Source organism: Symphalangus syndactylus, chromosome 6 (assembly GCF_028878055.3).
Source record: "Symphalangus syndactylus isolate Jambi chromosome 6, NHGRI_mSymSyn1-v2.1_pri, whole genome shotgun sequence".
In the NCBI taxonomy this organism is placed as follows: domain Eukaryota; kingdom Metazoa; phylum Chordata; class Mammalia; order Primates; family Hylobatidae; genus Symphalangus; species Symphalangus syndactylus.
The window spans coordinates 112,818,506-112,831,890 of NC_072428.2; the positions used below are offsets into that span (position 1 = coordinate 112,818,506).

The following is a 13,385-nucleotide window of genomic DNA, read 5'->3' on the forward strand; positions in this document are numbered from 1 at the left end:
AAGACAGTGCTTTCCTAACAAAGATGCTATACTACTGCACTATTCTTAAAAAGTGGCAATTTGGGAGTCCGAGGCAGGTGGATCATTAGGTCAAGAGATCAAGACCATCCTGGCCAACATGGTGAAACCCCGTCTCTACTAAAAATACAAAAATTAGCTGGGCGTGGTGGTACGTGCCTGTAATCCCAGCTACTCGGGAGGCTGAGACAGGAGAATCACTTGAACCTGGGAGGCGGAGGTTACAGTGAGCCGAGATCCTGCCACTGCACTCCAGCCTGGCAACAGAGCAAAACTCCATCTCAAAAAAAAAAAAGTGGGAAGGGAAGGATGAATGATACAAGCAAAAAATTGCTGACACAGAAGAGGGGGAAATAACCACACCAGAAATTAAAATACAATGTTGTCAGCCGGGCACGGTGGCTCATACCTGTAATCCCAGCACTTTGGGAGGCCGAGGCGGGCGGATCACGATGTCAGGAGATCGAGACCACGGTGAAACCCCGTCTCTACTAAAAATACAAAAAATTAGCCGGGTGCGGTGGCGGGTGCCTGTAGTCCCAGCTACTCAGGAGGCTGAGGCAGGAGAATGGTGTGAACCCGGGAGGCGGAGCTTGCAGTGTCAAGATCGTGCCACTGCACTCCAGCCTGGGCGACAGAGCGAGACTCTGTCTCAAAAAAATAAATAAATAATAAATAAATAAATAAAAACATAGTTGTCATAAGTTAAAATTACATGATAATTTGAAAAAAGAAATTAATAAACTTATAGACATGCAACCTGTAATTATTGAACATTAGCCCACAAGGGGATTTCTGCTTGTTTTATTTTCTTACTATATCCTCGGAACATATTGGATAGTGTTAAATTCACATAATAGGGACTCAATAAATAGTTTACCAAGGAAATAATTAATGTTTAATCGGGCCATAACACTTAGTAATGAAAGTAGAGATTCATCGAAAGTCGGGCTGCAAGCCGGGCGTCATGACTCACACTTGCAATCCCAGCTTTTTGGGAGGCTGAGGCAGGCAGATCACTTGAGGCCAGGAGTTTGAGACCAGCCTGGCCAACATGGAAAAACCCCATCTCTACTAAAAATACAAAAAATTAGCTGGGCATGGTGGTGCACACCTGTAATCTCAGCTACTCAAGGGGCCGAGGCATGAGAATCACTTGTATGTGGAAGGCAGAGGTTGCAGTGAGCCAACATGGCACCACTGCACTCTGGCCTGGGCAACAGAGTGACACTCTGTCTCAAAAAAAAAAAAAAAAAAAGGACCAGGTGCAGTGGCTCATGCAAGTAATCCTAGCACTTTGGGAGGCCAAGGTGGGCAGATCACAAGGTCGGGAGTTTGAGACCAGCCTGGCCAATATGGTGAAACCTCGTCTCTACCAAAAATACAAAAATTAGCCAGACATGGTAGCACGTGCCTGTAGTCCCAGCTACTAGGGAGGCTGAGGCAGGAGAATCACTTGAACCAGGAGGTGGAGGTTGCAGTGAGCCAAGATCACGCCACTGCACTCTAGCCTGGACAACAGAACAAGACTCCATCTCAAAAATAAAAAATTAAAATAGAAAAGAAAAGAAAAGAAATGGGGAAAAGGACACTAGCCCACAAATACTCATCCTCACAAGCAATCAGAAAGGAGCAAATTAAATATCTCAGCTATTAGATTGACAAAGACAGGCATTAAATTTTCAGGCCCTCTGCCCCAGGAATATTTTCATTATAAAAATCCATCACTAACTTGAAGGTATAAAATGAAAGTGCTGAAACCACAACATCTACAAAGTGGTATAAAAGTTTCAAGAAGCAAGCAGAGCATTCATGATGCTGTACAAAGTGAAAGTCTCCCAAATGCAAACCAACAACGTACCTTTTTAATAAGATTTGAGGAAAATAGAAGCTTTTCCTTACTGTCCACCTAATGTTATAATTTTGGACATAGCAGAACTTAAACAAGTCATTTTAATTACTTTAATAAGACAATTATGTTAGCATGACTTCTAAAGTTTACTTTTTGGAAAACCTGTACGCATTACTACTGCATACACTGAGGAAACAGTTTGCCCACTAACGGTCTTGTAGGACCTTTGTGAACTGTACTGTTCAGTTAGGAATTACTGAGTGTCAGCTCCAACTTGGAGATTTCACTGTATTCTTCTTCCCAGTTCATTTTGGAATGGAAAGCAACACTCACACTTACCCTAAGCATTCAATATATATTTTCTGTTGCTAATGTGGTGAATTATCTACAGTTGTACAATGAATAAAAGACAGTACTGTGAATATAACTTAAAAGCCTCCAGCATATCACCTAGACACCTTTTATAAGTCTAAATAAATATGCACTAGCCTCTCCACTGTATTGACAAACTCTAGAGTATTATTTGTGTGTTTTTTGTTCCTTGCTTCGAGCATCCCTATTACCTTTTCCTGCACATGAAATACCAGCTTAATTAGTAATCTCACTTGTTATTGCAAATAATTTCATTTTGCCCAGGTGAAAACAAGCCATTTTTCTGTACCTTCTCTTTAGAACAGTGGTTCTCAACCTTGGCAGTACACTGAAATCACCTGGGAAGCTTTAACACTACATCCCCTGAGACTGATTTAATTACCTTGGGGTACAACCTGGATAATGAGATTGTTTTTAAAGCTCTCCAGGTGATTCTAATGTGCAGTTAAGCTAAAAATCACACTTCTTTTTCCTTAAGGAAATCATATCAAAATTTTTAGGTAACTGAAACACAGTGAACATAAAATGATATATTACAGACTTTGGACAACAATTCCATAATTTGATGTTTAAATGCTCTTCAAACCCTAGAAAATATGCCATTTGTCCCACTGATATGTCCACTATTTATAATTATTAGGTCTTTCCTAGGTTAAAACTGAAATAGCAATGTCACATGACTATGCAACCCACCTCTTCCTTCCCAAAGGTCTCAATTAATTTGAAATAAATATAAGTAGCACAATCAGTCAAAAGTGGTCTACCTCACTAGCAAATGACAAAGAATTTTCCATTCAGAATTCTCAGACTTTATAATCTGGCAATCAGCTTTCTTATTTTGTTTTGAAAGTCTTTAATGACCTTACAAACTGTGTTTATTTTGTAAGAGTATGAATGAAGAGAGCCGTTTCCATTAAAGACAAAACAAAACAAAACTGAAAAGGGAAAACACACCATTAAAATATTTTATTTCACTTTATAAGCAGTCATTATATATCAAAATTGCAGCTGATTTCATTTTTGAAGGAAAGAAGCAAATGACAACGTCACTTAATCCATCTGAGTTCTCATTAGCACAACTCACTCCACCAAATTAAGTGCTGTGGTCTCAGGATACCCTGTGGAAGGTTAAAAGAATCAGCTGAAGCAACCACAATTTTCCCTGAGATACTGTTTTAAGTCCAGTGTGAGGTTTTACTTTAATATGTGGTTTCCAACTCACTCCCCACAGGGCAAGGTATTCCCTATAATTAAAAGCAGCAAATATCACAACCCATCTCTTCTGTACTTGGACCATAATGTATCAAAGCCAAAGGAGCACAAAAGATGAATCACCCTATCTCCCGAAGAGTATGGCATTTTTGGACTATCATCATATCTGCTGGAAAACTGCAGGCCAGAAAGAAAGGCATACTATGGGGCTTCAACACTGCTAACTTGTCTCTGGGGCTTGCCAGAAACATCAGGAAAGTATTACTTTGAATTCACCAGTTTTACACCAACAGGTATTACCATTTTTATGGCTTTCTTTAGGGGAATAAGGTGAGTTTCAGAGGTCTCAAAACATGTTTAAGAACACTAGTTCCCACTTTCCCACAGAAAAGTAAAAGACCCTTTCACATTGCCTTTATATTATCTTTACTCCATACTATTCCTCACTAATTCTTTGAGGCATGGACTGAATCTGAGACTTACATGTATACAGCAGACACCAAAGTAGTCAGAAGATGAAAACAAAATAAAACCCGGAAAATACCACTATGTCCAAAGGGAGATAAAAGTGGCCACTTTATAGTAGTTACAACATTCAAATGAGCGAGTTGGAGGTATATTATTTCACCCAATACTATTTCCTCACAACGTTCTTCTCCAGATCAATTTTACCTGTTTACTTCCCCACCATCTGCAATTTCACAGTATTTACATACATTTCTCAAACTTAGAATTATCACAGAAAATTATGCAAAGTGGTAGGAGTGATTATACAAAATGGTTTAATAAGGCACAATTTAGTGTGGTTACAGTGGAGACACACACTGAAACATAAAAAAATAGGTATATGAATTATATGGAAGGTTAGTAGGTTCTATTTTAATACCCTCTTATTTCTAGTTAAAAAATACATAAAAACTCAAATAATGAAAAGAGCAGTGACTAGAAACCTATGGATTCTAATCAAAACTACCAGCACTTTAAGTCATATATATCTTAAATATTGTTACGAATTTGGACCTGAAGTCTGTGAACTCACATTTATGAGTAAAGGTACTTAATCTCTTCTATGTTGGTCATTACGCTTATCAGGATCTCCCTAACTTTCAAACCACCAAGGAACCCCCTTTTTTTTTTTTTTTACTTTTTCCTCCGAGGTCTCAATGTTTTTCAAAAGTCTAACAAACAAATTGCCTTTATTAATTAGTACCTGATTTGTATTATTGGTTTTCTAGTTTCAACACTAACTCTACCTTTAACTGAAGATCTAGAACCATCCAAAGTTAATCAGCACCATTGTTAGCATTGGGGTGGTGCAAAGGTAATCAGGGTAAATCAGCATCACAGGCTCAAGCACTATCACTACTGACATCACTTTCCATCACTGTTTATTAGTTCATACTCCTATCACGTGTGAACCCCTGGATACGTTCACTTAGGAGGTGTAGCACCTGGAAAGGCACTCTGTCACAGTGTGTAGCCCATATGCACCCCCAGAATTTTCCGTAAAACCATCAGTGGTCAATCAGAGGGCTTGAATGTCATAAACTGACCACTATTATTCCTCAAAATTCAAATAGTCTAGACAAAAGCAAAGAAATTCATGTATTCATTAACTGTTTTAATGTTACTAAGCTTTCTCAAACAGCTCATAGACACAACCTCTTACTAACTTTGTGGACCATTTTAGCCAAGTGAAAAAAATAAATAAATAACAGTGCTGCTCAGTTCTGGTTCATAGAAACTCACCAGCTCTAATAGTGAAAGGGCTTTGACTGAAGAGAAACCTGACTCCTGGCCTCCTGGGTAAAGCTCTTATCTTTGTGATTAATTTTCTTCATAAAATGAGGACCCTTTCAGATCTCAATTTCTGGGTCTCTAAATTCTTGAAGTTGAGAGAAGTGAGTAAGCAGCAATATTAATTTCAATGACAACAATTTAAGCTATTAAATCTTTTTACTGGATGCCTGACTACTTGAAGATACAGAATAAAATATGCAATGGATTAGTGATTTTGCAATTACCTTGTTACTTCTTTTAGATAATCTAACTGTATAATGCAAGACTTCAAGTACGTTTTGGCATTACTTATTAGCTTGTGCATCAAATTCACATGAACATAGTTAAATTCCCACTTCATTTTGCCCTAAGAGGAAACCAGACTGCCAAAAGTTGCTCCAGCTCCCTTTAGTAAGCAGTACATTTTTTAAAATGTGGGGGAGGGTTGTGTAAAGTAAATACTTAGGTTATTTGGCATCCATCTTAATAAAAAATAAAAGTAATTCACAAAAGTTAACCTGTGCTCAATGCTCTAAGCATTTAGAATTTGGAAATTCCTAAGGATTCTAATTTTTTTCATAGAATATATGTAGTATTTTGCTTTTTTTGTAGTTTGAAATTATCTTTGGTAATGCCTGGATGTTATAACAATAGTCTCCCCAGTAGCATTGTGAATGCACCTGCTTGCCAAGTCAAATAATTTTGAACAAATAAACAAGGAGTCAGAGAAAAGTGCACTATTTGAACAGCTAAGGGAGGGTCCACTTCATTAACAAAATGCAACAAGTATTCACAGTATAAATCAACTCGTAGTAAATTTGCAAAAGCATCTTCAAGCATAATATTGACAAGGAGAAAATAGTCTCTTAATTTTGCCAAACATTATTTTTACACTTTAATACACTAAAAATAGGCTTAAATGCAATATGAATGGTAAAACCAGAGACTGGATGATATGAACTCATACCACAACATATATAAAAAATAGTTTTAACAATGACTATTGAAGCTGACAGTCGCTTGACTAGAATTGAGAAGAGGCCATGGGTGACTGCCTCAGAACAGACTCAATTGGAGCAACTGATTAGGAAGTACGGGATTCATCCAGGAGTGGAGCAGCAGGCTCATAAAAACACCGCAGGGCATTCAAAACTTACCTGAGTAATGGTGGCTTTAACTGTGCCAATTTGTTTGGGATTGGGAAATGCTATTATGACCTATTTCTCTTCTCCAACATGAGGAGTCTCCCTAGGATCTCGAGATCTCTTCCAACTGTAACATTCTGTGACTCAATACCTAGGGTTAGGATACCTGAAGGATCTGTTATCAATCTCCAGCTGTAGGGAAATATTCCATGAGGATTCCCAGAGAATAAATGATTCCAAAATAGTTGCTCAGTTTGTGTGTGTTTTAAAAAGTTGGGTAAGACCACCTAAAATTTTTTCTAAGAGGACAGATCTTAAGCATACAATAGTGTTAACTATAGGTGTGTACTTATCCCCATGATACTTATACACCTATGAAACCACCAATAGTTAGGGTTGAGTGGTATGTATAGTTTACATGTCAATTATACCTCAAAAAATAAAGGTTATCTAAATGGGGGTAGGAGAGTGTAGGGAGACTGAATTTACTCTGAACTACAGTTATAGTTGAAGTCAACTCAAAACCTCTCCAAATTTCTAAAAATGCCTCACACACTGAAGTTAATATTTCAGAAAACTAATAAATGTCTGTGCATCTAAGTATGCTTGAGCAGACTACAATCTCTCTGGATCTCTAGGTCTTGTCACAAACTGAGGGAACTGTTACTGATTTCTACAGAACCTTCCAGGTTCAGCATTCTATTAAAAAGATTTTCCAGAGTTTCTATTGTAAACATTTAACCACTTAGGACAATTTGAGTCATTACTCGTGTCTGCTACAGAACATCAGGCCCCTAGGGTCTTGTTTTGAAACTTAAGTTGGCCGGCCTTTCACCTGAAACAAACTTCTTACCTTTTGGGGGAGAAAAAGCATTTTGCTCCCCAAAAAAGCATTTGGAAAGCATTTGTTATGAAGTGGTCATGCACCAATCCTTTATCTTTCATCAATAATAGTGTATTTCATTAATTAGGCCTGCCCAGACCAGAAATTACTTACCCACAAACACTTTACAAAGCTGCATGCCTTCTTCGGTGTTTGGATTTGATGTCCTGGTTGTATGGTAATATAGGAAACGTATGAATTTAACTTTTTTATTCACTGAGGAAAATTTCTACCCCTCTTAAGTGAAGATTTCACTCTAGCTAAGAGAAGTACTCGGGCTCCACCTGTTTCGCCTAGCTACAACACTCATTCAGACCCTTGGCAAACCCAGCTCTAGCAATATCACGCCAGGCTAGGTAGACAGGAATGCACCAGTGCTGTTGGAAATTAAAGTTGATGGGAGTTGCATTCTAATCCGACCAGAGCTGCGCCTGCCGGGTGCAACCGCGGCGCGGCCGGCGCTGTTGGTCTCTGTCTCACGGATGGTGAGCCGACAGCTCCTGCCAGCCCAGGCGGGGAGGAGGAGAAGAGGTGTCCGCTGCAGCCCCATACCCGGCGGGTGAAAGCACCGTCTTGTCCCCAAAGATTCCTCTGCCCTCAAAGACTAACAAAAATACGGTGTCCTGCGTTTCGCAGAAGGACGGGAGGCGTCCCAGAGCTCTCCCGGGAGAAAACCCCAGGGAGAAGTGGTGGTAGGAGGCGACCGGTCCCGCAACTCACCTTCTGCTGCCTCCGGGCCATGTCGGTGGGCTGCTTGGCGTTGAAGGGATACGCAATGCACCTCACGACGAAGACGTAGAGCTGCAAGCGGATCCTCCGCTCCTGCTCATCGTCCAGCTGCCGCTCGGGCTCGTCTCGTCCCTCGCTGAGCACAGAGGGGCTCGGGCTCACGGATCTGGCCGCGCCGCCGCCGCCGCCCGCGCGCCCCGGCGCGTCCCGCCGCCCTTCCCGAGTCGGGGCCGGCGGAGCTCGCTGCGAGCCGCCGGCTGCCACCAGCACATCTCGGCTCTCCTCTTCCAGCCCCTCGTCCGACTCCTCTTCGCTGGAAGACGGGTCCAGCATGGTGCTCGGGGATCCCCGCCGCTCGGCCCGCGGTCCCCAAGCGCCTCACCCCCGGCGGCTGCGCCCGCAGGTCTGAGGGAGCCGCGGGGCTGGCTGCAGCGGCCGCAGAACGAAAGGAAAACTGGCCAGGGCTTTCCGGACACGTCGAGTTAGATTCAGGAGTGTTTCCTACCACCAGGGCGAAAGGGGCGGGCAGGAGCCGGGAGGAGGATTGGGAGGGGGGAGAGGGGGAGCCGCCGGGATTGAATAGGCGGAGTTAGCGTTGGGGGTGAGCTTGAGCGCCTCAGGAATTGTTCCGCCAGCCCCGGGCGCGCCGACCCAGCGGTTCCCCAGAGCCCGCCGGCAGAGGCAGAGCGGCCCGAGCGCCCGGACGCAGGTGGGGAACCTGTGGCGCCTACAACAAGCAACACGTGGAATTGAATGTTGAGGAGCCGCGCGGGGCCGCGGAGTGCGCTTGCGCGCGCCGCCGCTGCTGCCCGGGCCCGAGTGCCCGGGCGCCTCGTGCCTTAGCACACAGTTTGCAAAGGTGGGGAGCGACCGAGCGCGGTGGCCCGCGTAAGCGCCCACCGGGGCTGCTCGGACTACCCTCACCCTACCACCTGTGATCTTTTCTCCAGCAGGTGGAGGTGGAATGGGGAGCGGGGAGGGACTGTTCCCTAGCAAGAGGTTAGGGGGAGCGGCCGAGACATCTCCCCAACCCGAACCGGCTGCCCAGGATTGAACCCCAGCGCGGAAAAGCGGGGCTGGAGCCTTTCACCATGAAGTATCTTTGCGACAAGACTTTGAAAAGTCTCGCTCTGCTCTGCTGCCGTTTTGATGCTCATGCCGAAGCCCAAATTATAAAAGTCGGAGTAATGAAAAGAAAAAAAAAAAACCAACGAGGCTTACTTTTTAAACTGTTCTAGTCCTGCAGACTCACGGCAAGAGAGATTTTATATGTGCAAAATGACACTCTAGTTCAGCTCAAACATATCTCGATTATTTTCTGGGTTGGGATGCAGTTGACTCAAAACAGGTTGTGTAGTGTAGACATTTATTCAACAAATATTTGAGCGCCCTCCCGGTGTCCAGCACCGTTAGCCTGTTGCGAAGCCCGGGGTGGACTAAGGCACATGACACTCAGTCGCTGATGGTTCTGGCCTCAAGTGGGCGTCTTGTAGCTGCACTGAAGCCTGCCTTATCTGCGCAGATTTCTCAGTCCTAGTGCTGGAACCACCTAGGAGTTTCTTGTATAGTTCTGTATCTTGTGTCCTTAGTCCTAACAGAGGGGGAAATAGGCAAAACAATGCATTCAACACCAGGTGGAGTGTGCAGCGACCAGGTGGGCAGGGAGGTGATGAAGTTCAGTGGAAATAACACAGGGCAAATTAACTACCAGCTCTGAGCTCCTATACCACCATGGTCAAACAGCAGTTTTAGCTTTCTCAGGCCACTTTCATATAGTTAGGTACACAAGAGATACTTCTGCATTTACTGACATTCTCTCTAGATGGGTAAAAGACAAGGAGGCATTTACTCCTGAGGAGTCTTACCTATTTTTCTGCCTAATCCATAACAGCCCCCCTAGTAATAAAAGGTCTTCAGTAAGAGCATGGCTGTGGGATGATCACAAACTGCCAAGAAATAGAAAATCTCAAATACCTATGTATTTAAAGGCAATGTTTTATTTTTGGCAAGGCAAACAAATAGCAATCTTGTCATAATATCTGATGCTTATCTAGCACTTTGCAAAGATCTGTGAAATTGTTTAATACCCTCATCAAAGTAATAGCTTTCTGAGGCAGGTAATATTATTATTGTTTGCCCTTTGAACCAGATACTGCACTAAGCTCTTTACATACATTATCTCACTTATTTATTTTAGGTTCCATTGTTCAAATAAGGAACCTGAGAGTTGAAGAATCCTTTCCTTAGGATACAGAACTAGCACCTAATGGAATAAGGACTCAAAACAGTTTTCTAGTTCCAGATAGTGTCATTTTCTACTGCAATTTGCCTTGATAATAAAACAGTATATTAAATGTATGAGGTTTACTAAACTAATAAAAATTTCTAGGGACATAAATGTATGATTTAAATATAGCAACTTAGCTGCTCTTTTCTTGCCAACCATAGGTATATTTTTCAGTTCCTTTTATTAATTAATATTACTTGATGTGATCACTTATTATTTTCCCATTAAAGGTGGTTATTAAATCAAAGATCTCCAAGCCTTGAGGATCCCATAGGAAAACATCTAATAATTTTTAGAACAGGATGTACAGTGTTTTCTCCATGAAGATGAAAATGGCTTAAGAGGCATAAATTAAAGAAGTATCTAAAAGACAACAAAGAGAACGTTTAAGCATTTCGTTAAATGTACATTGATTTAGAAACTAACATATGCTAAAGCTATACTGGATATATTTAGAAAAACAAGATATAGGCCGTAAGAAGTTTATCAGTTAAGGAATGACAAATGAAAAAAGGATTTATTTAAAATAATCAATATTTGGATTGCAATCTGATGAGTGTCCCAATAACCTGGAAGATAATGGCAATACAGAGAAGAAACACTTCATTCAGAAGATAGTAAGTGATATGGTTTGACTCTATGTCACCACCCAAATTTCATCTCTAATTGTAATCCCCACATGTGGAGGGAGGGACTTGGTGGGAGGTGATTAAATCATGGGGGGCGGTTTCCCCCATGCTGTTCTATGATAGTGAGGGCATTCTCACGAAACGTGTATGGTTTAAAAGTGACAGTTTCCCCATCTCTCTCTCTCTCTCTCTCTCTCTCTCGCTGCCTTGTGAAGAAGGTGCCTGGTTCTCCTTTGCTTTCTGCCATGACCGTAAGTTTCCTGAGGCCTCCCCAGCCATGCGGAACTCTGAGTCAAGTAAACCTCTTGTTTATAAATTACCCTGTCTTAGGTATTATATTTATAGCAGTGTGGAAACAGACTAATACAGTAAAAGAAGGCTTCCAGGATGCTTGTCATATATCTTGAAGAATAATTTAGAGCTGTTGAGATGAGGACACTGTAGATAGGAAGAGCAGTATTTGCAAAGATGTGAAATTGTTTGCCACTTTGGAGAATTACAAGTAAACTGGCATGCCTGAAGTGAAGAATGTATGTAATATGAAGATGTGGAAAATGAGACTAGAGAATAAGCAGAGGCAAATTCAGAATTGGGCCTGTGTGCCATGCTTTGGAATTTAAACATATCCTGAAGAAAACAGGGAAATACAGAAGGGGTTTTAAGTAAGGTAAGACATACTGTGATCCATAACTCTTAAGAATCCATCTGGAGCAATGTAAGGGCAGTGAAACCAGAGACAAGCTATGAAAAGGAGATTACTAGGGACGTGTGAGAGAGAAACAATGGGGCCTTGAACTTAAGAGAGAGGACAAGAGGAGGAGGAAAGCTGATGAGATGGACAAAGGAATTAATAGAATATGTATGCTGACAAAGAGGGTCAAGCATAGAAGATGCTTGTCAGAATAGGGTAACTTGATTAATAATAGATATAATATCTTCTAGAAGACAAGTAGGTTTGGAGAAACATCAGGTCTTTGAGGAGCTTAAAGTACACATATGGATGATAAGGTCTAGAAATTATCTGTTCAGAGTGAGAAGAGGGCCAATGAAATTTCCTTGCCTCTCCTCTAATTAAGGGATGGTTTGAAGAAAAGGAACCTGAAAAGAAAACCTGATCATTAGTTAATTGTACCCAAATAATTTTTAAGTTTTTAATTTTGTACTTGCGCTAATGTTTTTGCCAAATTTCTACCTTACATATTAAGTTTTCAAGTAATTATAACGTTGGTTGATGCCCTGGAATCATTGATTAAATGAGGCCCAACATAAGGCTATATTGGGCACACAGCATAAATGCACACAATACACTTAAACTTATTCAATGATTCGTTTTTACTTTTTTCAAGGTGAGCATAAAAACAAATTGAATTTATACTGCTTTTTAATGAAACATCTCTTATGCTAAGGAAAGATGGATGCACAGTAATAAAATGGAATATAAAATGTGGTTTTGGCAATGATATTTAAGGAAACAAGTATGTGACCCGAATATCATAGGTGCGCTGTTTTCTGAATGAGAATTAGTTTGTGCATTTGGCCTCAAAGTAAAATGTTAACTCTTTCAACTCAGAGATGAAATCATTTTTTTCATAGAACAGACATTTTTTGGGTTCCCACTTTAGGTAATGCATTATTCTGAAACCATAAAAGCTAATAATTTACCCACTGGGAGAATGCATATGAAATAGACATGAGAACAAATTAAACCATAATGATAATATATGCTCATGTGTTGTTAGAGAAAAATTCTCAAAATATCCCTTAAGTGTCTTGAAAGTGGACAGCCTATTATCTTTTGTAATATAGTTATAACTAAAATTATTGTACAACAGAAAGAGGAATCTTTTTTAGGACAAATGGAAGAATCAGTTTTGCAACATCTATGGGAAAACTGTCAGCTCACAAAGAAATATGCACTTACAAAAATAAAATAAAAACAATATTTGTTTGAAATTTTATGATGAACATTTATATCTTATGAGGCAATAATCCTGTTGGAAACCACATTTAAATCCCTTCTCTCCCTTTACTCTGCTTTTGCCTTTTTTCCTCTCCAGTTAGAATCTGAGTCAGTAATGAAGAACTGTTCTGGGACCACACATTTTACAAGTAATGAGTGAAAATATATGCAGATGATAAGCATAAATTGACAAATAAATGAGTAGTTCCCAGTTCTCTCTCTCTCTCTCTCTCTCACACACACACACACACACACGTACACACACACACTATACTCAAAGGGTTGTTGTGAAGAATAAATAAAATAATTCATACAAAGTACTTAAAATACTTGATAATGTGTACAAGGTACTGGTATACAGTAAGTTCTCAGTTCATGCCAAGTATTTTACTATTATACAGTAATCACTTTATTATTAAGCTCACTTTGGGCCATAAAGCTATAGAAACCAAATGTAGATAAAGTTGCAAATTGTTCTATGCATTTATATACTGGATTTTATATAACTCAGAATCTGTA

At 40.7% G+C, this 13,385-nt stretch overlaps 1 protein-coding gene across 20 annotated transcripts in view; it reads right to left on the minus strand.

Annotated features, from left to right (window-relative positions):
• Positions 1 to 8,710, minus strand: part of CADPS2 (calcium dependent secretion activator 2) — a 565,017-nt gene extending 556,307 nt beyond the window's left edge. For 12 of the 20 annotated variants that reach the window (XM_055283836.2, XM_055283825.2, XM_055283831.2 and 9 more), the window contains exon 1: positions 7,982 to 8,709. In XM_055283836.2, coding sequence (XP_055139811.1) covers positions 7,982 to 8,323 — 342 coding nt within the window. In that variant the 5' untranslated portion in view covers positions 8,324 to 8,709. Of the gene's footprint in view, positions 1 to 7,375; positions 7,430 to 7,981 lie in introns of those variants that run through there. The other 8 variants (XM_055283833.2, XM_055283832.2, XM_055283827.2 and 5 more) reach the window with 2 other exon arrangements.
• Between the last annotated feature and the right edge of the window lie 4,675 nt (positions 8,711 to 13,385).